At 43.1% G+C, this 25,593-nt stretch overlaps 1 protein-coding gene across 5 annotated transcripts in view; it reads right to left on the bottom strand.

Moving 5' to 3' along the window:
• The window catches only part of TRAPPC9 (trafficking protein particle complex subunit 9), a 397,590-nt gene that overhangs the window by 242,602 nt on the left and 129,395 nt on the right, over window positions 1-25,593 (bottom strand). For 4 of the 5 annotated variants that reach the window (XM_058177413.1, XM_058177411.1, XM_058177412.1 and 1 more), the window contains exon 21: window positions 19,059-19,149. In XM_058177413.1, the coding sequence (XP_058033396.1) occupies window positions 19,059-19,149 (91 nt within the window). Of the gene's footprint in view, window positions 1-2,336; window positions 2,618-19,058; window positions 19,150-25,593 lie in introns of those variants that run through there. The other variant, XM_058177415.1, reaches the window with a different exon arrangement.

Raw genomic sequence — 25,593 nt, 5'->3', positions numbered from 1 at the left:
TTTCTATATGAAAAATCCTGGCTGCTAGGACAGGCAACATAGTAACTTCTTCACCCTTACTGCAATCCGTAAACTGTCACCCTGAGCCTTTGGAGTTGCATAATGAGCTTTTCAAAGTCAATACCAAGGGCCCCCTACCCCCGGGTCGTGGCCCGTTCAGAACTGGGCCGTGCGAACGGCAGGAGAGATGTGTTTGTGTGCCGATCCATTTACGCGAACGGCAGGCACTCGCAGCTCCAGTTGTGCGAGTGGCAGGCGCACACGCTTGTGCGCTAAGCTCCACTTGCACAAATGGAGTTGCACGTGCTCACCTGCACACCTGACATTCGCATGGAGCCATCGCCTCCCCTCCCCGCTGGTCCGCCGAGCTGGAAAGGTTGGGGACTGCGAGTCTATAGTTTCTGGTAAAAGAAGTGTGTCATCTGCATATCTAAAATCATTACTATCTTAACTTTAGATTTTGGTAGTAGTTGTCTACACCAGGGGTCTGCAAACTTGGCTCTTTTAAGACTTGTGGACTTCAACTCCCAGAGTTCCTCAGCCTGCTTCTGGGAGTTGGAGTCCACAAGTCTTAAAAGAGCCAAGTTTGCAGACCCCTGGTCTACACCAGTCCTGCCATTCCTGTATTAATGGTCTAAGTCACACAGATATAGGTACACTAGGCATCACTGCCTCATTCCCTTTCTTTTTGAACTAAGCCATTTCTTCAAGCTTAGTCCTTATAGGAGGTTCTCATCTATTTTATAGCTTCCTCAAGAGAAAAATAAGGTATTCTGGTCCAGGCACTGGTCTTAATATACCGGTAATTCCATTCTGACAGAATTGATGATAGGTACAGTTCTATAGAACATCTTATCTCTGGACGTATACAGATGGCTCCAGTAATGAAGGGAGAAACCCAAGTCTCACCCCCAACCTCCTTGCTATGAAGAAGCAAATATAAAGCTCTACTATTCCAATGGACTTCCTGAACTTGGTTGTGTTTGGGGTGCCATGATACATAGATATGATGACAAAGGTGAGGAGGATGTGGATGATGATGAAGAGGAAGAGGGAGATGATGATGGAGATGTGGATGTTCCATCACCGTAGGTTTTCAAGAAGAGGCTGGACAGCCCTTTGTCCAGAATGGTATAAAGTCTCCTGCTTGAGCAGGGGGGTTGGACTAGAAGACCTTCATGGTCCCTTCCAACTCTATTATTCTACGTTCTATGATAGTGGATTGTTTTTAATTTATTGTATTTTGGAATTGTTCTCCACCTTGTATGGTGGAACCTGAATGGATCGGGGTGGCCTTTAATTATTAATAAAACAATAATTTACTCAAAGGATTTGCTGTGGTCGGAGAAACAAAGGTTCTATTCTTGTTCCTCCATCCGTTAACTCAGGGGTGTCAAACTCAAGGCCCGCAGGCTGGATGAGCCCCCCGCGAGCTCCGTTTTCACTGGCAGAGGCTAGCAAAAGAAACAAAAAACCAAACAAAAGGAGAAAAAAATTCCCCTTTTGCACTTGAGCATCCAAGAAGGGATAGGAAAGGAGAAAAGGAAAGAGGAAAGAAAAAGAAAAAGAAGGGAAGATGGGAAGAGAGCAAGGAAGGAAAAATAAGGAAAGAGTGGAAGATGAAAGGAGAATGAAGAGGGAAGGAAAAAGAAAAGGGAGGGAGGGAGGGAGGGAGGGAGGAAGGAAGGAAGGAAGGAAGGTTATAATGAGAGTGAGGGAGGGTCCTGCCTTAGCACTTGGCCACCACAGGTACCCCTGACATGAGTGATGCCGAGCTGGCCACGCCCACCCTGGCCACGTCCATCCCACCCCCTGAGGTCAAACACAATCCTGATGGGCCCTCAATGAAATGGGAGTTTGACACCCCTGTGATGTCAAGCTGGCCCTGTCCACCCTGGCCATGCTCATCCCACCCCTGAGGTCAAACACAATCCTGATGGGCCCTCAATGAAATGGGAGTTTGACACCCCTGTGATGTCAAGCTGGCCCTGTCCACCCTGGCCATGCTCATCCCACCCCTGAGGTCAAACACAACCTGATGCGGCCCTCAATGAAATGGGAGTTTGACACCCCTGTGATGTCAAGCTGGCCCTGTCCACCCTGGCCATGCTCATCCCACCCCTGAGGTCAAACACAATCCTGATGGGCCCTCAATGAAATGGGAGTTTGACACCCCTGTGATGTCAAGCTGGCCACGCCCACCCTGGCCACGTCCATCCCACCCCCTGAGGTCAAACACAATCCTGATGGGCCCTCAATGAAATGGGAGTTTGATACCCCATCATTAACCTACCCCGTATCAGCTGTTTGATTTCAGAAAACAGTACAAACACATGATGTGGACATCGTAAATTGTTTGGATTTAATATTTCGCACCATTTCCCCACTAGGGAAACGACAAGGTAACAATATTGTTGGTTTCACAGCACACGCCTCCTGGGCCTCCGACTCTACGCAGTTTCATCTGTGTAAATAATACAACAATAAAGGCCCGTTTCTGATCCTGGGTGCAGAATTTTGAAGAGCTTGGGTAACAAAGCGTGCTCGAGTAATGTTTCTATTATGGGATGGCAATTACACCGCAAGCAGAATTGTTGAGATGCTTTAGCTGAGGTGGCTATGGAAAAAAAAAGAGAGAGAAAGAGAGAAATCCTGGATGCACAGCAGCCCTTCAAGAAAAAAAAAACTTTTTAGCCTCATCAAAATTCCTGACCTTTCTCCTCCAGATCCAATTTTGCAGCTAAAAATATCTCTGCCACCCAAAGACATCACAATGAAATGGAAATAATTGTGCTCCTGCTATAAATAGACGGCGCTCAGATGCCAATTGAACTCGCCGTAAGGGAGATGCAGACTATAGCATACAACTGTCATTTAAGATGCGGTGCTGTTAGGTTAGGCAAAAATGAGCTGGGATTTACATTTGTGTCTGAAAAAAATATTCTTTTTATGAACGGTGCGTAGAATGAAGAGAAGCTCAATTACTTTCTCCTTATTGCAGTAATAATAATAATAATAATAATAACAACAACAACAACGGTAATGACTGCAGCAGATTCCAATCTCAGATCTCATCATCAATCTTTCTCAAAGCCATGCCAGATTGATCGTGTAAAGCCGTGGTAAAATTACTCTAACTTTCCAGAATGGAAGCTGGTTCCCCCTCCCCCACTTCACTTTTTTTTCCTTTACACCCTGGAGCAAATCTGAAACCTGCAAGCCATATAAGCTTCATTGCACTTTGATAAGGTCAACCCTCCAAAGCAGTGGTGAAATTCAAATTTTTTTTACTACCGGTTCTGTAGGCATGGTTTGGTGGGTGTGGTGAGGCTTGGTGGGCGGGGTGAGGCTTGGTGGGCATGGCAGGGGAAGGATACTGCAAAATCCCCATTCCCACCCCACTCCTGGGGGAAGGATATTGCAAAATCCCCATTCCCACCCCACTCCTGGGGGAAGGACATTGCAAAATCCCCATTCCCACCACACTCCTGGGGGAAGGATATTGCAAAATCCCCATTCCCACCCCACTCCTGGGGGAAGGATACTGCAAAATCCCCATTCCCTCCCCACTCCTGGGGGAAGGATATTGCAAAATCCCCATTCCCACCCCACTCTAGGGCCAGCCAGAGGTGATCTTTGCCAGTTCTCCGAGCTACTCAAAATTTCTGCTGCCGATTCCCCAGAACCTGTCAGAACCTGCTGGATTTCACCCCTGCTCCAAAGAGAGTGGGGAAGACAGTATTTGAAGGGAAGGCCAGAAAAATGAGGGGTGAAGTAGGAGAAAAATGGCTTGTTCTATAGCAGGGGTGTCAAACTCAAGGCCCGGGGGCTGGATGTGGTCCACGGGGCCAGCTTGGAAACAGCGAAGGATCAGGCTGTGGTGCCTCTGCCTGAGAAAACGGACTTCTGAGCTCTGTTTTCGCTGTTTTCGCTGTCAGAGGGTTGCAGGAGGCTGTCCTAGCTGAAAACGGAGTCTGTTTACTCAGGCAGAGGCACCACAGCCCGATCCTTCGCTCCTTCCAAGCTGGCCCCGCGGGCCACATCCAGCCCCCGGGCCTTGAGTTTGACACCCCTGTGATGTCAAGCTGGCCCTGTCCACCCTGGCCATGCTCATCCCACCCCCCGCCCACCCACCCCCCGAGGTCAAACACAACCTGATGCGGCCCTCAATGAAATTTTGTTTGACACTCCTGCTCTAGAGAAAACGTTTGCTGGCTTTCTTTAATAATGACTGGGGGCGGGGGGGTGACAGTTACATTTTCATGTACTCAAACATAAAACTTGGATTTTCCATAACCTAAGGATTTAGATGAAGGGACGCGGTGGCTCAGGGGTAGGATGTTGAGCTTGTCGATCAAAAGGTCGGCAGCTCAGCGGTTCGAATCCCTAGTGCTGCCGTGTAACGGGGTGAGCTCCTGTTACTTGTCCCAGCTTCTGCCAACCTAGCAGTTTCGAAAGCGGGTAAAAATGCAAGTAGAGAAAATAGGGACCACCTTGGTGGGAAGGTAACAGCGTTCTGTGCGCCTTTGGCGTTGAGTCATGCCGGCCACATGACCACGAAGACGTCTTCTGACAGCGCTGTCTCTTCGGCTTTGAAACGGAGATGAGCACCGTCCCCTAGAGTCGGCAACGACTAGCACGTATGTGCGAGGGGAACTTTTACCTTTTTAAGGATTTAGATATAGACATAAAAATTCAAAATTCTGTTTTTTCGATTTAATGACGACTCTCACTCAGAGATATACTTCTACCAGCTGTCACATTTTTTTAAAAAAACCATAGAAAGGTAGATTTCGTGTTACAACTGCATATCCTTCATGTTAGTAGCTTCTTTCAAATCCGCTATGCACCATAAATTTGCAACATCCTGACTCTGCTCTCTGCTTTATGTGTTGCTTTATAATTTTATTTTTTTGCATGTGATGCAGCTGTTAAGAAATACATGCATTATCATGAGCAAACCCGCTCTTTTTTCTGAATCGCTTCATGTATCTACATCGTTCTAATCCATTTTTCATTCTTAAAAAAAAAGTATCTATTGCCTGTCTGAGATTTTTAACTACCGTTGCACACTGCATAATTTATAAGCATAATTTATAAGCAGTGGGAATTGGGGAAGGGAATGGGAGGGCTTATAGCAGAGGTGTCAGCAAAGCTGGCTGAGGAATTCTGGGAGTTGAAGTCCACAAGTTGCCAAGTTTGGACACCCCTGGCTTATAGCAAAAATATTTAACTTCTGGCTTCTTAAACAAAATCACAGGGTTATAAAGCACTGCAGAGAATCCAATTAAACAATCCTAGACAGGCCCTTATCTGGTCTCTGGATGAACAGAGCGCTTAGACTTATATACCGCTTCAAGGTGTTTTACAGCCATCTCTAAGAGGTTTACAGTGGATGTAAATTACGTGGGGTCAAAGTTGGCTTCCTGTCAGGGTTCAGACATATGCCCTAACTAAATCATGAACTTCAAGCCAAGCTTCAAATAAAACCCAATTATTTATTAGGAGCTTCATGTCGGCACGTTCCAAGTGAAGCTAACTCTGACTCCATGTAATTTATGCTCCAATCATGACCCTGTTTCCCCCTCCCTCCAAGGGTGTGTCATCAATCAAATGCTTGACATAGTGTAAGCCGCCCTGAGTCTTCGGAGAAGGGCGGGATATAAATGCAAATAAATAAAAAAAATCACATTCACCAACGGAGCAATTTCATGGGTTACAAAGATCACTCCCACCGGCCGCTGTAGGTAGCCCTGGGAGACAGCCTTGAGAGAGATATGTCTGGAATGTGCTTTTGTATTTGGCTACCATGCTGCTTCATTGGTTTCCCATCCCCCTTGCCTATGGCAACTCGAGAAGAGGCCAGGGATGCTTTGCGAGTTGACATTTAGCCTATTGCCCCCAACAATCTGGGTCCTCCTTTTGCCCACCTTGGAAGCATAGAAGGCTGAATCAGTCATGATCAAACTCCTGGCTGTGGGCAGAGTCAGCCTGCAATACTGCATTCCAACCACTGCATCAGCACAGCTCAGTGAAGATAAGCCAATCACCTGCTTGAGTATTTGGTGTCAATGTTGAGCGGTTCTTTCTTATAATCAATCAGACTCTTCCTTTTGTGACTTAAACCCATTATTCCTATTTTCTGCCCTCTGGAATGAGACGGTGTGTATCTTGAGATTTTCTATATGAGATGCTTTCTGGGTTTTGAAGAATGCTATCACATCTCACCTTGGTTGACTTTTCTGAAGGCTAAACATCTCCTTCAATCGTCCCAAAGTTGCTTTTTTCAGGAGGTGACTGGACTTTCTTGTTTTTTCTTCGAAGACGTTTCCCTTCTCAATCCAAGAAGCTTCTTCAGCTCTGACTGGATGGTGGGGAATGGAAGGATTTGTACTCCTTGCAGACAGCTGGTCATTTGCATCTTTTTTAGATAGTCATTGAGGCCACTTGGAGGTTTATCTGTGTTCTCAGGGTCTCCTGAGTAGTGCAAATGGGTGTATACTATTAGTCAGGTGACCCTGAAGACAAATCTTAGTCTTGTTCTGTCATTTGGAAATGGCTACAGATCTACGTACTAAAAAGCAGAGACATCAACCTGCCAACAAAAGTGCGTATAGTCAAAGCTATGGTTTTCCCAGTTGCAATGTATGGCTGTGAAGGTTGGACCATAAGAAAGGCTGAGCGCCAAAGAATTGAGGCCTTTGAACTCTGATGCTGGAGAAGACTCTTGTGAGTCCCTTGGACTGCAAGGCGAACAAACAAGTCAGTTCTAGAGGAGATCAACCCTGACTGCTCTTTAGAAGGCCAGATCCTGAAGATGAAACTGAAATACTTTGGCCACCTAATGAGAAGGAAGGACTCACTGGAGAAGAGCCTAATGCTGGGAAAGATTGAGGGCAAAAGAAGAAAGGGACGACAGAGAACGAGGTGGCTGGATGGAGTCACTGAAGCAGTCGGCGTGAGCTTAAATGGACTCCAGAGGATGGTAGAGGACAGGAAGGCCTGGAGGAACATTGTCCATGAGGTTGCGATGGGTCAGAAACGACTTCGCAACTAACAACAGATCTTCGCAATGCCAGTTTCTGAATTCAATCCCGAAGGTCCTTTTTCAAAAGGCAACTGGACTTTCTTTTCCCCTTTGAAGACATTTTACTTCTCATCCAAGAAGCTTCTTTCAGTTCACTTCAGTTGAGACTAGTTCAGAGACGATTTTACGTTACGTTACAATTAACGATGTCCACTGCATATAATCAATATAAAATGTTTTATAGATGGCCTGTGCCACCTGAGAAACTGGTGAAAATGTTTAAAGACAAATCAGCTAGATGTTGGAAATGCCATCAGCTACCAGGATCTTATTATCATACGCGGTGGACATGGTCCAGAAGCCAAAAACTATTGGGAGAAAATAAAAGGTTGGATAGAAGAAATAACCCAACAACATATTGATCTAAAACCGGAGTTGTTTTTACTGGGGATCCTACCAGAGAAAATTAGTAAAGATAATATTTGTCTGATTATACATGTAATTACGGCAGCAAGAATAGTTTTTGCGCAAAATCGGAAAGCAGAGAAAATATCCCTGGAAGGAGAAATTACTAGAAAATTTTTAGATTGTGCAGAAATGAATAGATTAACTTTGATGATTAAAGAAAGAGAGGATTCAGAATATTTTAAGATATGGGATAAATTTTACCATTGGTTAGAAGAGAAGTACAGATAAGTAATGGATAATAATTATGTAAGAAAATAATAATAAGGTATTTGTGGAAAAATGGGAATAATTCAAATTGAAATGAAGAAAGAAGAAACAGCAAAATAAGGGAGTCAGGAAAAAAACACCGAGACGTCACACAGAAGGAATTGTTGATGTTTTAAATGTATGTTAAATTTTTTAACACAAGTTTTTTAAATAAAACTTTATTTAAAAAAAAACATTTTTTTAAATAAAAAAAGCAGAAAGTCCAGTTGCCTTTTGAAAAAAGTATCTTTGGGACAACCATGACCTGGACGACTGAGAATCTCCATAGACATTTCCATATTCAAGTTAGTTTCCCAGCTTTCACATATAATACCAAAGTAGGCCTCTGAAAATAGGCAGTTAATTGCTGATATAGAATAATTCGGCATTCTCAGATGTCTAAGTGTTATTGAGAAACAACGTTTCTCATATTTTATAGTAGCTTCCATGGATAACATTTGAAATGGTACATAAAATCAGCTCCTGCTGTTGTTTTGTTAGTTTGTTCACGGAGAGCAGAACAGAAACAACTCACATTACTTAATTAGGGAAGATGTGAAGGTTATTTATTCAGTGTCAACATTGTTATGAAAATTATTATTCACCTTATCCTGGCTGGCAATGAGTTAGGCTAGAAGCAGAATTTTAAAACAAACAGAAGTAGCAAAACTTCCAGATCCAAGCTCTTTCTCTAAAATGCAGGATACCATACAATTTGCACAACTGCCGAAGAGCGGAAGATTTCAAGAGCTTCACTTAGCCTCATAAACCGTTGTGCTTACTCAGCCACTTACAGGATGTTATAAAGTAGTTTTGAAAAAATGAAACTATATTAGAAAAGGAATAAAAATGCAGAACAAGAGGGGGAGATTTAACAGGTAAGATAATGCTGGACTTCCTACGATGGCAAAAAGGGGAGCTTTTAACAAAAAAAAAACAGGCCAGCAAAAGAAAGAAAAAATCGCAGCAGACTGCGACATTAGTCGTATTAAAAAAAAAATTAAAACAGGGATCAAACAGTAGTTTTAGAAATTTGATGGAAATGATTTCAAGAAGCACAGGCAGTCCTTGACTGAATAAGAGGGAGTCAAGCCTATTCTTCAAAGGCAGGACAAGAAGCAATGGATGGAAACTAATCAAGGAGAGAAGCAACCTGGAATTGAGGAGAAACTTCCTAACAGTGAAGGACAATTAACCAGTGGAACAAATTGCCTTCAGAAGTTGTGGGTGCTCCATCACTGGAGGTTTTTAAGAAGAAACTGGACAGCCATTTGTCTGAAATGGTAGAGTTTTCTGCCTGAGCAGGGGGTTGGACTAGAAGATCTCCGAGGTCCCTTCCAACTCTGTTATTCTATTTTGTTATTCTGACTGTTCAAAATTCTGATGGCACTGAACAACTGGTACATATGACCATTCATCAGCGTTTGGCTATCGCAGTGCCGCCATGGTGACACGATTGTGATCCAGGCATTTGGCAACTGGCTCAGACTTACAACAGTTGCCAAATCTCGCTGTCACGTGATCGGTGTTTGCAACCTTCCCTGCCATTTTTTCACAAGCAAAGTTGCTGGAGAAGCTGGCAGGAAAATCAGTCCGAAAAGTTGTTCCTGCCATTGCCAAGTTCATCTCAGTCTATTTCCTGACCACTAAAGTACACACCCAACTCCCTCTAAGCTATAAATCTTCCAGGAATCAAAAGGCTAATATTATTTGCCTTGTTCATAGACCTTCTGCTAGGTCAGCCAAAAACATTATAACTTTATTTACCTCAAGGCAGGCCTTTTATTTCCCTTATCTTTCAGAACAACTTGTTTCAAGACACAGTAAATTCTAAATTTTCCTGACGTCACTAAGTTTTTTAAAATTAACTTACCAAATTGTACTTTTTTCTATGCTTTATTTTTTTTTTACTAAACTGCATTGTTACTGTATACTTTTCTTACACAAATGTGACATTATCAATCTACATCCAGCAGACTTTTTTACTTAGCCAACATATTCGTGAGAATTACAGCTATAAAGGAGTCCAAAAAATCTCAAGATTGCAAATTTATAAACACTCGGAAAGAATCGGCTAACAATTTTATTTAGCTCTCCCACCACTCTGTCCATCTGTTATTGTTACATTCTCACAATTACTCCTCCTTGGATGACTAATGTGCATATCTGGAGAGTTCCTCTAGGTCAGGATGTTATACTGGATTTAAAGGTAGCAGAATTAATACTTCATAATTCTTTCCAATATTGATTCTTTCTTTCTGAAAACGTCTTCAGAATTTATGTACCAGCTGTCAAACTCCAGAAATCAAGAAAGATGGGGAGTGATTCTTATTTGATCGTGTCACACCTGTAGGCAGAATCTTGCCAAACTGAAGAGTTACCTACACAAAAGGATATACAGTGGTACCTCAGTACTCATCATTTATTGGTTCTGGGAGGTGCGATGAGTACCAAAAACGATAAGTAGCAAACACATTTTTCCCCACAAGGAATAATGTAGTGACGCACAAATGAGCCGACATCAACAAGTTCTAGCTTGTGTGTCGATTGCCAAATAAATGATGAGTACTGGGACAATTTTTTTCGCATCAAAATGTGTTGTGTACCAAATTTAGTGAGTTTCAAAGCAGTTGAGGACCAAGGTAGCACCCTACTCTAGGAACTATTGAGGAAGGTCTGTCTTCACCTTCTTTTTCTCACACATGATATCTGGGCTGAGTTGCCTCTTATTTCTCTGGAATGAAGCCCCTCCCTCCGGGGAATCCAGATTACATTCCATCACAGCAGCTTTCTTAAAATACTACATTCTTCTTTCATTGTTTTAAACACAAATATATACAGCTGACTGGGATGGTACAATATTCTGACCTGAGCATTAGATTGGACTTGAAGACCTCTGAGGTCCCTCCCAGCCCGATGATTTTATGACTAACAAAATATCCATCCAGATGCTTGGTCTCCTACTACCATAAACTTCCAAATATTTGTGATTAGCATTACCTGGAAGGAAAGCAACCATTTCTGATTATTTTTATTATTCAGATACAGTCAAACTGGAAATTTGGATCCTTCTATCAGTTTACTTCTCTTTCAAGGCTCTGTCTTCAGAAAAGAATTATCAGCTCAAGTATGCTTCTGTTGTTGCCTTTTTTTAACCAGTGAGTGAATTGCATGCTGGGTCAAATAACAAATAATGAAGTAATACTTTCAAATTTGGTCTTTTCTCATAACAAGTCATACTGAAAACCTTACTATTATATTAGAAACTCCCAAGGTACAAACATCGATTAAAAGCTGTACTGAAAGCAAGTAGTGTCCCTAGCAACCATCTAGAAGCAGCTGCGATCAAATGGATTATGTTCTTAATACAATAAAAATAAATGGATTTCAGGTCTGGAATTATTGGAACACGTAAGACAAGCCTTGGAGAAAAGACTATTTTAACAAATAAAGGCTACAAAAATTCAGTAAGCATAAAAAAAGAAAATAATAGGAACAGATACTATTCTTGAATGAAGAACACTATGAACAACACTTCGCTATTATTTTTTTTTATTGAAAAAGTTTTTACAAAAAAAAGCTTCCCCCCCCCACTTTTCCCCTCCTCCTCCCTTCAACCCCCTACCCCCGACTTCCCGGAACAAACACAAGATATAGTTAAAAATAAAACAAACATATACTAAAAATTTTCCCTCCTAACTCAGTTATAGGGAATTCTCCTGCAATTCTCATCAAATCCTAACCTCCCCCATAGCAATCAGAAATAATACATCCTAATCATTCAAAGGCAGTCTGATATCTCTTAGTCTGATATTTGTTTTGGATATAGTCAATCCATTTTTTCCATTCCTTTAAGTATCTTTCTTGCGTATTGTCTTTCAAAAAGGCTGAGATTTTTGCCATCTCAGCCAAATTAGCAACTTTCAATATCCATTCTTCTATTGTAGGTTTTCATTCTCATACCACCACAGAAATCTGACCATCCACCTGCACTTATCATACAAGCGTTGAGGATCTCTACTCTCTTTTTCTCATTTTTTTTAAAGTGATAGTTCTGAGCCAGACAATCTTTGCTGTCTCCATTGGAGTATCTATAGCGAGGGTGGAAACTCAGAAGCAATCACCAAATCAGTACCACCATCATCATCATTTTCATTTAATGACCCCACAATCCCTTGCGGGGTGGAGTCTGGGCAACTGAATGAAGCTAGCAGAGCGTTTACTGGCCGGATGCCCTTCCTGACGCCAATGCGGAGAGTTGTTCAAGCAGATATATTCTCATTGTGCCCAGAGAGAGAAATAAATATCTGTCTCTACCTAGGATCAAACTCCCAGCCCCCCTGATTGTGAGGCGAGAGCTCCACCTCTAGGCCACCGCACCAATCCAAATCCATGACGCAGAGTTAATTTGGATCTTCTTTCCTTGAATTTTCTGGAGGGAAGTGGCATTAGCAGCAGCAGAGATCAGATCTGGACAAGAAGCACAAAAATTCTTCCAACATCTCTCACTAGGAACAGAAAAGAAGGTCAGGAAAAGTTGATGTACCTATCACCCTAATATAAGGACCATGAGGATGATTGACAAAGATGCACCGAGTTGGGATGGTAGATTTCAGAGGATCATTAGAACTGCAGAAAAAATAATTGCTACCAACCTGTCTTCCATTGAAGACCTGTATACTGCACGAATCAAGAAGAGGGCCGTGAAAATATTTGCAGATCCCTCGCATCCTGGACATAAACTGTTTCAACTCCTACCCTCAAAACGACGCTATAGAGCACTGCACACCAGAACAACTAGACACAAGAACAGTTTTTTCCCGAAGGCCATCACTCTGCTAAACAAATAATTCCATCAACACTGTCAAACTATTTACTGAATCTGCACTACTATTAATCGTTTCATAGTTCCCATCACCAATCTCTTTCCACTTATGACTGTATGACTATAACTTGTTGCTGGCAATCCTTATGATTTATATTGATATTGTTTCCCGATTGCTTATTTGTAGCCTATGACTATCATTAAGTGTTAAATTTGTACCCTATGACTATCATTAAATGCTGTAAGTGTTGTACCTTGATAAAGGTATCTTTTCTTTTATGTACACTGAGAGCATATGCACCAAGACAAATTCCTTGTGTGTCCAATCACACTTGGCCAATAAAAAAATTCTATTCTATTCTATTCTATTCTATTCTATTCTATTCTATTCTATTCTATTCTATTCTATTCTATTCTATTTCTTTTATGTACACTGAGAGCGTATACACCAAAGACAAATTCCTTGTGTGTCCAATCACACTTGGCCAATAAAAAAATTCTATTCTATTCTATTCTATTCTATTCTATTCTATTCTATTCTATTCTATTCTATTCTATTCTATTCTATATGCCAGGACCAAGAATCTCCCAACTTAGGAAGTTAATCTGACTTCTACAGCATCTGAAAGCGCTAACCGCTTTTATGGCTACTCATAAATATCTTGCTCCTTCAGTTGAAAAGAATGACTAAACAATTTTCAAATTAGAACGGAATGTTTCTAAAATTCTGTCAGGTGCAAAGATTAAGAACATACATTAAGTTACAGTTCAGAAATTTAATGCTCAAACCTACACGTAAGAGTCTAGCCAACTAAAGTCCAAGAGTAAATTGGTGCCAGATAAGAGTCAACAGAGTTTGAGAGGGGTTGAATTTGAACCTTTTGTGGCAACGTAAATGACTCTAAGCTGATGACAGGCTTAACTCCACCCTCCAGCTCTGCTTGCTCCTCTCCCTACATCTTCCACTAGAATTGGAAGATACCATTGCTAATTTCTACTAAGTGTTATAGGAGTCCTCTTGAAATGTCAATATTCAGACCTCATCTACACCACAAATGTCCAAATGTAATTAGAATCACTCTGTGCCCTCTTTTCACAAATTTGGTTATTGTTACTAAGGCATCTTTTTTACAGTAAGTATTTAAACTCCACTTAAAAATCTAGAGATATCCCTTTGGTTAATCAGACAAAATCAGACAGAAAACTTTTTTTTTTTGTCCACCTAAAATTGATTTGCTATAATTGCTCTTATCTCTCTAAGATTACATCATCTCTTAGATTCAGTGTCTAACAGTAAAGCCAAATTCAGGATAAATTTATGACAGTGTTTTGAGGCTTTGAAGATTATTACTGTTCAATTTACCGCACATGTTAAAGGCAGCTAGTTCGACCCACTAAAGCATGATGACTTATATCTATAACACGCTATGAACATATGCCATCACAAACTAATACAAGTACTGATTGACTTACTTTGTGTCCACAAAGATTGATTGTCTTTTTCCTATTTGACAAAGATACTTTATTAAAGTAGGCAGGTAAGCAGTATGCAGAGCCATAGGCACCAGCAGGTGCCAATCCATCTGATTATTTTACCAAAAGGCAATTTGTAAACGAACTCTGGGCTTTTTAATTAGAGAGTGAAGCAAACGAGCTAATCAACACCCAGTAATGACAGAATTATCACAGCCACACAAAAATCCCACGATCTTTTCTTTATTAAAGACCACATTTCGAAACACTTCGTTTCAAAGGCTTTCAGAGCAAGGAAACACGTTACAGGTGGTCCTCGCTGAATGATCTTTGCTCAGCGAGCATCTTGTCCGGTGCGAAGAACCAGAGCTACACGTGCAGAGTTCGAGCCAACTACTTTATTACGTTCTGCCTATAATATAGGAATCTTCCCCAGACTGGCAGCCTACTTTGTGGAAACAATTAGATAAGGCTCCGAGCCTTGTATATATAATATACAAATGGATGAAGCTAACATAGTGTAAGCCGCCTTGAGTCTTCGGAGAAGGGCAGAATATAAATGCAAATAAAAAAAAAACTTGGGAGGTTGGACTTAGCCCTTTTCTTGTTGTGTAGTGATTCCAGGCTAGCTCTGTGCTTGATCCCTCTTCCCTGTCAGGCTGGGGCCTTCCCAATACATTTAAAGTTAGGGTGGTGCTGAACGAATGGTAGTTAAAACCTGGTCCCTGAAATTACGGCCACTGCGGCGCCCCACGGTCATGTGATCAAAATTCAGGTGCTTAGCAGCCCACCCTATTTAATGACCACGGGGCCACTTCACTTCATCACTAACTCTCCCACCACAGCGGTGGGTTTATTTTTATTTTATTTTATTTTATTAAATTTTTATACCGCCGTTCTCCCGAAGGACTCAGGGCGATGTACAGCCAAGATAAAACACGAAATATATACAAATTAAAACATTTAAAACCTAGCAAATTACAAAAAGGCTGATAATTAAAATTTAGTTTTAAAATTATAGAAATATTAATAAAACCCCAAATTAAAATTTAACACTATTATGCCAGTCCCGCTTGAATAAATAGGTGTGTTTTGAGCTCACGACGGAAGGTCCGAAGATCAGGCACTTGACGTAAGCCAGGGGGAAGTTTGTTCCAGAGCGTCGGTGTCCCCACAGAGAAGGCCCTACTCCTGGGGGCCGCCAGCCGACACTGTTTGGCGGACGGCACCCTGAGGAGACCCTCTCTGTGAGAGCGTACGGGTCGGTGGGAGGCAGAAGGTAACAGCAGGCGGTCTCGTAAGTACCCGGGTCCTAAGCCATGGAGCGCTTTAAAGGTGGTTGCCCCGGTTCGGACCGGTTCTATAGAACAGTAGTAAAACCGGCGGGAGGTTCTGCCCACTGACCGGAACGTCATCAAAAGCAATCTGCACATGCGCAGAAGAACGCGCAGGTGCGGGCATGATGCAAACTGGTAGTAAAGGTAAGTAGAACCCAACCCTGTCCCACCAGCCTATCTCCCTCTCATCTCTGACCTTCTGGCTGTTCTGCACTCAGCTGCCTTCTGCTGAACCTGCCACTCTGTGATTTGACATCCCGGCCAACTTTCTCTGTCTTCTGTCTTCCGCTGTTTACAATACGCCATTGGCCTGGCCATCTTGAGGCAGCTGCTGGCTGCACAAGATCTTCTTCCCCAGTTTCCACTTGGCAGTTTCCTCAGGAGACCTTAGGGATGGTGGAGTGCAAGGTAAGTGTAGCTAGGACTTCATGCTGCACCACTGCACCAAGCAGCCTACAGGTAGGTTTTGTTGCTGTTGGGCACTCCTCAGCCGGCGCTTGCTGAAGCCCGCTGGCCAGTTCACCGGGAGCGTTTCCAATGTGAACTACCAAGGCATCCCGGAGGTTCTCATGGAGAACTGGTCTGCAGTCTTCAATGCACGAAAAACTGAAAGCCTTTTCAAGGCTTTATCAAGGAAGGTGTTGTGCCTCGCCCGCCCCCCTCTCCGCAGCCGGGCCCCTCCCATCTCCTGTTATCTGAGCCAGAGACTGATAGTGAAGAAGAATGGCCTGGCATGCCTCCAACCCCCAGCCCTGGCACCATGCCCAGACAGACTGAGCAAATAAACCTCCCCCCCCCCCCCCGCATGTGAGCAAGAAGCCAGCCACGAGATAGAATTGCCGGCAGCTGACAAAAAGTGGACAGATCTCCGCTTCCGGAGAATGGAGAGGCGACGTCAGCAAAAGGAAGGGAGGGGCAGGTCTGGATAAGTGCTGAGTCATGGAGCCACACCCCACAGCCTATATAAAAGACCAGCTTGAGTCAAGCAATTTGAGTCAGGCAAAGTCTCATCTGGTTGCTGAAATCAAATCTTGGATTCCTGCCTGCCCTGAGAACAGGAATTTGGCAAAGCTGCAGAGGCTTCGTGGCCACGCTTGATACAGACTTCCCAGACCCGGCCGTCAGAGGAGGAGTGGGACACGACAGAAGGAGACAACAAGCTGTGCCTGATGTGTGGAGCCCCAGCAGGCAGAATGGGGATGCATGCACAGCAGGCTGAGACTGCTGAAGAGGGCAGGCCTACTAGGAACTTGGATGCCAGGGTGGCGGGAATGGCAATGATCCCAGGACCAACAGAGCCCCTGCAATGAAGGAGAAACAGATGCAGCAAAGGTGAACTATGGGAAAAGGGAGACAGCAGGAGTAGCCGGCAGAGTCCAGGATGGCGAAAAGGGCAAAGATGGAGCAGGGGGTATAGAAGAGTGGAGGGAACTGATATGGAGGTGAATGAGGCAGGGCAGAAGCGTGAGGTTCTCTTCTATGACAGTTACAGCCAGATATACTTAGTTCTGGTTTTTAGGCTCTGTTGTTAAAAGACACACACAGACTTCAACAGATAATTAGGACTACAGGAAAAATAATTGCAACAGGACTGCCTTCCGCTGAGCACCTGTATACTGCGCAAGCCAGAAAGAGGACTGTGAAAATATCTATAGAGCCTTCTCATCCTGGTCATAAACTGTTTTAACTTCTTCCCGACACACTACAGGGCATTGCACACAAAACTAATTAGACACAAGGACATTTTCCCCCCATGACATCACTTTGCTAAACAACTATTTCCTGCAACACTTATGTCCTGGGATGTTAAAGCACTTAGTAGGGCTGTATTACTATTATCCTTCTCATCTTTCCTATTACTTATTTCCTTAGCAACTTCGTTGTTTGTGTCTTATGATTTAGGTTGATTGCTTTCATTAGTATCCAATTATGATTTATGTTGATTGCTTATTTATATCCTATGACTATCACTGAACGATGCATCTTATGATGCACGATGATTGTATTTTATGATTAGTATCATCATTTAACACTTGTTGCTTATCTGTACGCTGAGAGCTTCTGCACTGGAGACAAATTCCCTGTGTGTCCAATCACACTTGTCCAATAAAGAATCCTATTCTATTTTGGTTGTGAGGCTCCTGGCTTAACAACCACAACTAGGCATACCGAAACTCCATTCTTGAGCAATGTGATCATGTAATGTTTCCAGATCAGATCCAATGTGGGTCAGTCACCAGGACCAGAGGTTTAGTCTTCCAAGTTTTCGGATTCCTGCTGGAGCCCATCCTCAGGCAACTTCTCTCTACTGGAATTGTTGTGCCTCGTCCTCCCTCCTCTCCTCAGCCGGGCCCCTCCTGTCTCCTCCCGGCCTGCTATCAGATTCGGAGTCTGATAATGAAGATGAACGGCATGTCATGCCTCCAGCCCCCAGTCCTGGCCCCATGCCCGGACAGGATGTCAGGAATGTACAAACAAACCTCATTCCTACAGCGTGTGAGCAGGGAGCCAGCCACGTGCTGGAATTACCAACAGCAGATCCAGCTGAAGAGAATTCACAGTGGGAGGATCCCCGCTTCCGGAGATCTGAGAGGCGACGTCAGCAGAAGGAAGGGAGAGGCAGGCCTGGATAAGTGCTGAGTCATGGAGCCACACCCCACAGCCTATATAAAGGACCAGCTTGAGTCAAGCAACTTTGAGTCAAGCAAAGTCTCATTTAGTTTGGTGAAGTCACAACTTGGATTCCTGCCTGCCCTGAGAAATCTGAAAGGAATTTGGCAAAGGTGCAGAGGCTTCGTGGCCACGCTTGATACGGACTTCCTAGACCTGGTCGTCGGAGGGGGAGGGGGACACAACAGGAATGTGTACTTTGGGCTATTCTAGGTGTAGTATTTATATGGTGCCTGGTTGGGTGTGGGTTTTTTTTATTGGTTGATTGGAGTTTTGATGGGCAGTATTATTACCTGATGTTTCATCTAATGACCTCTTCGCTCAGCGATCAAAATTCCAGCCCCATTTAAACAAAGGGAGTCTTTGATTGTTAAAACAAAGACTCCCTGTACTTAAAATCGAATCGAAAAGGCAACAAAACCACATTACGCCCAACAGCAGCAGCAACACCAACAAAGAAGTTCATACTGCATTCAAGCTCATGGTTTCATAGATGGACTGTAGAGCGTCAATATACAAAATTATGACTCCAGGCCCGTCACTAAGAAAGAATAAGAACGCTCAGATCAACTTCCAGAAAGGGCAGCCAGGTAGGAACCGAAAACCAAAGAACATTCTCATCAATTCATAACTCAGACAAGGGTGACAATCATTATATAATTCGAAGTACCCAAAACTGTATTTTTACACACCTGCAGTCCATTGGAGCAGACAGCAAAACTATATCCCAGTACTTAGCAACTGCTTTTGAGGAAAATAATGTCTACTATGGATGATTCCCCATGACTACATGAACTAAATATAGAGGCGATAATTTCATAGTAAGCCATTTTGCTTCAACAATTTAATAAACGATCCCATCCGAAAAAGCAGGAGTGGCATTTTGCATCGTTCAACTTTTGACAAAGTTTCTCATTGCTTTTTTTGCAAAATTATTTCAGCAAGAAGCAACCCATCAAAAAAACCAAAACAAAATCTACTTTGCCGAACTACCGGTCTTCGCATTACTCACCCCACTGGAGAGGCACCAATTGCAGGTGATCCAGGACAACCTGATTAAGGATCCCTTCCACGCTGGCCTCCCCTTCACGCTTCAAAGAGGGGTAAATGATAGTTAAGGAACACTGAAAAGAAATACACTTGCACACAGTCTTTCAGGGCAAATCTGTACACAGAATTTCAGAGGACGGAGATCTAAGTAAGAACTCAAGGTCCCACCCCAATGAAGTCTTCTTCAAATATTTTCCTTTGGAATGGGGGAAAAAGAAGCTACGGTAATTTGGGAAATTTAGCCCATGCTGCTCTTAGATGCTCTAGTCAGTGCTTGAACCAAAGAGCTTTAGATAAGCTCTAAAACGGTTTGTTTGTAAACTATAATTATGGCTTAGCATGCTACCAAGTTTGATGTTTGCAGTAATCTGTTATTCCATACAGGACGGCTTAGTTGGATAAGCAATCTGTGCCAAAGAGAAATCGGAGTCGTGTTCTGTATTCTGAGTCAAGTAATCCAGATATCACAGGAAGGGGCGAAACGACTCTACACCAAGGATGTGATCACTATTAAATCTTTACAATTACTGTGCACTCAAGTCTTCCCCAAAATATGCGTTAGGCCTTTAATTTCTATGGAACACGACAATGATAGCACAAAAGGCAAGGAGATTTTTTTTTTTATTGAAAGAGTTTTAAAAAACAAAAACTCCCTCCCCCCCCCCCCCCCGGCTTCCCGGGTCAATCACAAGGTATTGTTATACATAAGGCAAGGAGATTTTATGTCTTCCCACTGGCAGAAACTTTCCAAATTCTTAAATGTCCTGTAAGTAGAAATATTGGAACATATGACCTAAAGTTGATTTTGTATCAATATGGGAAGTCCTTGACTTGCGACCACAATTGGGCCCCAAAATTGTCACTAAGTGAGATGGCTGTTAAGTGAGTTTTGCCCTGTTGCCACAATCGTTATTCGAATCACTGCAATTAGAATAGAATAGAATAGAATTTTTTATTGGCCAAGTGTGATTGGACACACAAGGAATTTGTCTTGGTGCATATGCTCTGAGTGTACATAAAAGAAAAGATACGTTCATCAAGGTACAACATTTACAACACAATTGATGGTCAATATATCAATATAAATCATAAGGATTGCCAGCAACAAGTTATAGTCATACAGTCATAAGTGGGAGGAGATGGGTGATGGGAACGATGAGAAGATTAATAGTAGTGCAGATTCAGTAAATAGTTTGACAGTGTTGATGGAATTATTTGTTTAGCAGAGTGATGGCCTTCGGGAAAAAACTGTTCTTGTGTCTAGTTCTCAAGTTAGTAACACAGTTGTTAAGTGAATTTGGCTTCCCCACTGACTTTGCTTGTCGAAAGATCGCAAAAGGGGATCATGTGACCCCGGGACACTGCAACCGTCATAAATATGAGTCAGTCGCTCAGCATCTGAATTTTGATCATATGACCACAGGGATGTTGCCACGGTTGTAAATGTGAAAAACGGTCAGAAGACACTTTTTTCAATACCGTTGTAACTTTAAACGGTCACTAAACAAACTGTTGTAAGTCGAAGAGTACCTGCATTCTCACTTATTAGCAATAATTGTAGAAATGCCAAACTAAATTAATTTAATCCCTCCATTTTTAAAGGAGTGGAAGAAGCTGTTGGGCAAATTTCATTTTTCCTTTCATGTAATTTCAACGTAACCCTTATTGTTGCAGACATCAACTCAATGATTCCACTGCCTCTATTGTTTCTCAGCCCTTAATCACTTTGCTTTGCAGTTTGACCTCTGGCATTTAATTAAGAAGATGTTTCACTTATAATTTCCCATAGGAATAAACACAGGTGAGCGAGTGTCCTGCTTTAGCACCAATAAACAAAGAGTTTCACGAATAGAAACTATGCTAACAAAAATGCTTGATATGATTAATAGTTGTTATTGTTGTTAGTAGCAAAGTCGTGTCTGACCCATTGCGACCCCATGGACAACGTTCCTCCAGGCCTTCCTGTCCTCTATCATCCTCTGGAGTCCATTGAAGCTCACGCCTACTGCTTCAGTGACTCCATCCAGCCACCTCATTCTCTGTCGTCCCCTTCTTCTTTTGCCCTCCATCGTTCCCAGCATTAGGCTCTTCTCCAGTGAGTCCTTCTTTCTCATTAGGTGGCCAAAGTATTTCAGTTTCATCTTCAGGATCTGGCCTTCTAAAGAGCAGTCAGAGTTGATCTCCTCTAGGACTGACTTGTTTGTTCGCCTTGCAGTCCAAGGGACTCACAGGAGTTTTCTCCAGCACCAGAGTTCAAAGGCCTCAATTCATTGGCGCTTGGCCTTCCTTATGGTCCAACTTTCACAGCCATGCATTGCAACTGGGAACACCATAGCTTTGACTATACGCACTTTTGTTGGCAGGGTGATGTCTCTGCTTTTTAGTACGCTGTCTAGATTTGCCATAGCTTTCCTCCCCAGGAGCAAGCGTCTTTTAATTTCTTGGCTGCAGTCCCCATCTGCGGTGAACTTGGAGCCCAGGAAAATAAAATCTGTCACTACCTCCATTTCCTCCCCCTCTATCTGCCAGGAATTGAGAGGGCCAGATGCCATGATCTTAGGTTTTTTTTAAAGAAAAAAATGATTAATAGATCTATCTATAATTCTCTGATTTTATTTCCATTGTGAACTTTGCAATACTGAGGATCATTTTTTAAAAAAAATTGTATTCAGTTTGGTGCGCTGATTAAAGGTAGAACCTGGGAGGCTGTGAGTTGTAAACCTACCTTCGGCGCAAACAAAACCAGATAGGTAACTTTGGGCCAGTCATTCTCTCTCAGCCCTAAGAAACAAGAAATGGCAACTCATTTATGAAAAATATTACAGGGATTAGTCCAGGAAGTTGCTAGGAGTCAACACTGACTGAAAGTTTTTGGCACTACAGACAATCGATTTACAGCAGTTCAGTCAGTATCCATTCAAAGTTACAATGGCATTGAAAAATGTGACTGATAATCATTTTTCAAAGTTACGACAGTTGCAGCCTCCCCGTGATCAAAATTCAGAGGCTTGGCAACTGGCTCATATTTATGACGGTCGCAGTGTTCTGGGGTCACGTGATCCTCTTTTGCAACCTTCTGACAATCAAAGCAATGGTGGGTTGCTACCAGTTCACTCCAGTTCAGGCGAACGGGTAGCAGTGGTGGAAGGCTCTGCCTACCTGGCCGGACGTCATCGAATACGCTCTGCGCATGTGAACCAGTAGCAAAAGTAAGTGAAACTCACGTCTGAAGCAAAGTCAATGGGGAAGCCAGATTCATTTAACAATCAGGTTACTAACTTAATAACCGCAGTGATTCAATCACAGTGGCAAGAAAGGTCTCAAAATTTCCCATCTGGATTACTGCAATGCTCTCTACATGGGGCTCCCCTTGAAGAGCACCCGGAGGCTCCAACTGGTACAGAATGCGGCCGCGCGGGGGATTGAGGGAGCACCTCGTAGCTCCCATGTAACACCTCTCCTGCGCAGGCTGCACTGGTTGCCGGTGGTCTTCCGGGTGCGTTTCAAGGTCTTGGTTATCACCTTTAAAGCGCTCCATGGCATCGGACCGGGATACTTACGGGACCGCCTGCTGCCTCCAGTTACCTCCCATCATCCGGTGTGTCCAGTCCGCTCTCACAGGGAGGGCCTCCTTAGGGTGCCGTCGGCCAACCAATGTCGGCTGGCGGCCCCCAGGGGAAGAGCGTTCTCTGTGGGGGCTCCGGCCTTGTGGAACAATTTGCCGGTGGGACTCCGTCTTCTCCCTGATCTTCGGACCTTTAAGCGCGAGCTCAAGACCTTCTTTTTTCACCAAGCGGGGCTGGCCTGATTGATTTTAATATTGTGGGTTTTTAGTGGGCTTTTAATTTAGGGTTTTATTTTATTTTTGTAATTTTCTTAATTAATATTTTTAACCTACAGAGATCGAATTAGATTTTTAAACTGGATATTGTATTTTAAATTTTTGGATTATTGGTGTTTTATCTGCTGTACACCGCCCTGAGTCTTCGGAGAAGGGCAGTATAAAAATTTGAAAAATAAATAAATAAATAAATAAATAAATAAATAAATAAATAAATAAATAAATGGGGCAAAACTCACTTAGCAAATGTCTTGCTTAGCAACTAGGGCTCAACTGTGGTCGTAAATCAAGGACTACCTGTACTTGATTCCAACTGGAAGGTTCACAATGTATTAAAAAAAATACAAAACTGAACAAAATGGGGATCCAGACATTACTTACGGGACCGCCTGCTGTTACCGCATGCCTCCCACCGACCTGTACGCTCACACAGAGAGGGACTTCTCAGGGTGCCGTCCGCCAAGCAATGTCGGCTGGCGGCCCCCAGGGGAAGGTCCTTCTCTGTGGGGGCTCCTACCCTCTGGAACGAACTTCCCCCGGGTTTACGGCAAATACCTGACCTTCGGACCTTCTGCCGCGAATTGAAAACACATTTATTTATTCGCGCGGGGCTGGCTTAAATTTTATTGGTTTTAAATTTTTATTATTAATTTTTAATGGGTTTTAGTTTTATATGTTCCAAAGTTTTAGGCCAATTATGTAATAAGTTTTTAAATTCATATTTTAATTGTATATTGCACTGTTTGTTTTACCTTGGCTGTACACCGCCCTGAGTCCTTCGGGAGAAGGGCGGTATAAAAATCGAATAAATAATAATAATAATAATAATAATTATGTACAGATCTAAACAAAAATGCCAAAGAAATGGTCATCTTGCTGCATTCATTTGTTTAGGGTGTTTGCTCACTCTTTCCTCGCATTAATATAATTTATTCATAGAGATTTCTGCTGCTATTGTTACCGCATAATAACCTTCCCATGTTTTTCCTATCTAATCCTTCCTTTGGGATTTTGGTTTCTTTGTTTAGTCATTTGAGAGCGTCAAGAAAAACTGCAGGTATACACTCGGGGGACATGGTTTCATGCTATTTAGAGACGTGGTGTTTTGACAACCCTCGAGATGGGATAAAGTACTTGTCCCCACTCAACTATCATTAGAACAATTTTCACCTTTTCAAAAAATATAATGGGCTTTCGAGAATCAAGTGCATGATGTAGGGTGATAATTTTAATGTCTGGGCTAAATAATCGCCAATGGCGAAGTGTATTTCAAACTAATAATGATTGAAATTTAATGGAATAATGAAAGTTTAATTTTCGTCGCTGGTTAATGATTATTATTCTCAGCTTTATTCATTTCTTTCATATGTGGCCATTCTAACCTTACCCACCAATGTCGGAGACGACCAAGCTGAGCCTGAGGGAGGGGTCAAAGGCGTCATCAGTCTCGGGTCCAGTGGTGAAATTCAGCCGGTCGGCTTCGCCCACCCGCCTGGACATCATATCCTGTTTTTGACCCTCTGCGCATGCACAGAAGGTCCTGCGCGTGCACAGAGGTGTCACGCGCACACGTACCAAGCACGCTCACATTTGCGAAGTGGTAGCGAAGGTAAGTAAATTTCACTCCTGCTTGAGTCCCTTAGTGCACGGATCTCCAACCTTAGAAAGTTTTAAGCCTGGCGGACTTCAGCTCCCAGAATCCCGCCAGGCTTAAAGTTGCCACGGTTGGAGACCCCTGCCTTAGTGCACACATGAGATCTAAGTCCAGCCCACCTTGAATTCTGTTGACTCTTATCTACCGCCAATTTTCTTTGGCAGTGTGCAATTCAGATTCCTGTAGAGAGCTTTAGCATGCATAGAACATAGGACAATAAAGTTGGAAGGGAGTCAGAGGTCTTCTAGTCTAACCCCCTGCTCAAGCAGGGGACTGTTCTGTTTCCTTCCCCACTTCAGACCCATGAGCTGGCCTTCAGCCAGCAGATTCACAGCTCTTATCAGTCCTGGCAGAGAAATCGCAGCTGCCTGCCGAAGTTCAAACAAATGACTCACGTAGTAAGACTTTCAGCTCTTTTTGAAACGGTTCAGCTAAACTTTGCTTCCCGTGGCAGTCCCAAAGCTCCTTATATATCCTCCCTTTTGATGATGCCGCCTCTCTAATCTTCTGAAGCACGGGTCAAGCCAAGCTTGATTATTATTATCAGCTGGGTCTGAAGGCATAGCCTGGGGAAGGGAGGAATCAGGGGATGACGGCCTCATTACGTCCTCCGACTGGTCTGGTTCTGGCTCCTGGAGCCGAGCCAAAGGAATCGGTGCTCCCGAGGTAAGCCTTACTGGCCCTTCCCCCTTATTTTCTGAGTCACTTTCGGGCATGGGGCCACGTTCGGGGGCTGGAGTCACAACAGGGACCCTATATCATTTCAGACAAAACGTCCAGTCTCTTTTTGAAAGCCTTCAGTGATGGAGCACCTCCAACATCTGAAAGCAAGCTTTTGATTGGTTAATTGCAATAAACCCGTACTCATTTGAACCGTCTTGCTTCCTGATTATTGCATCTGATACCAGCAATCTTATCTCCTCCAATAGTCTAACGGGGAGGGGGAAAAGTTTCAGAAGCTTATGGCATTCTTCTATAGATCTATTTAAAAATACATGAAAA

This window comes from Ahaetulla prasina, chromosome 3 (assembly GCF_028640845.1).
Source record: "Ahaetulla prasina isolate Xishuangbanna chromosome 3, ASM2864084v1, whole genome shotgun sequence".
In the NCBI taxonomy this organism is placed as follows: Eukaryota; Metazoa; Chordata; class Lepidosauria; order Squamata; family Colubridae; genus Ahaetulla; species Ahaetulla prasina.
Note: the sequence above shows the minus strand (reverse complement) of the source record. Positions and strands in the feature narration are given on the sequence as shown.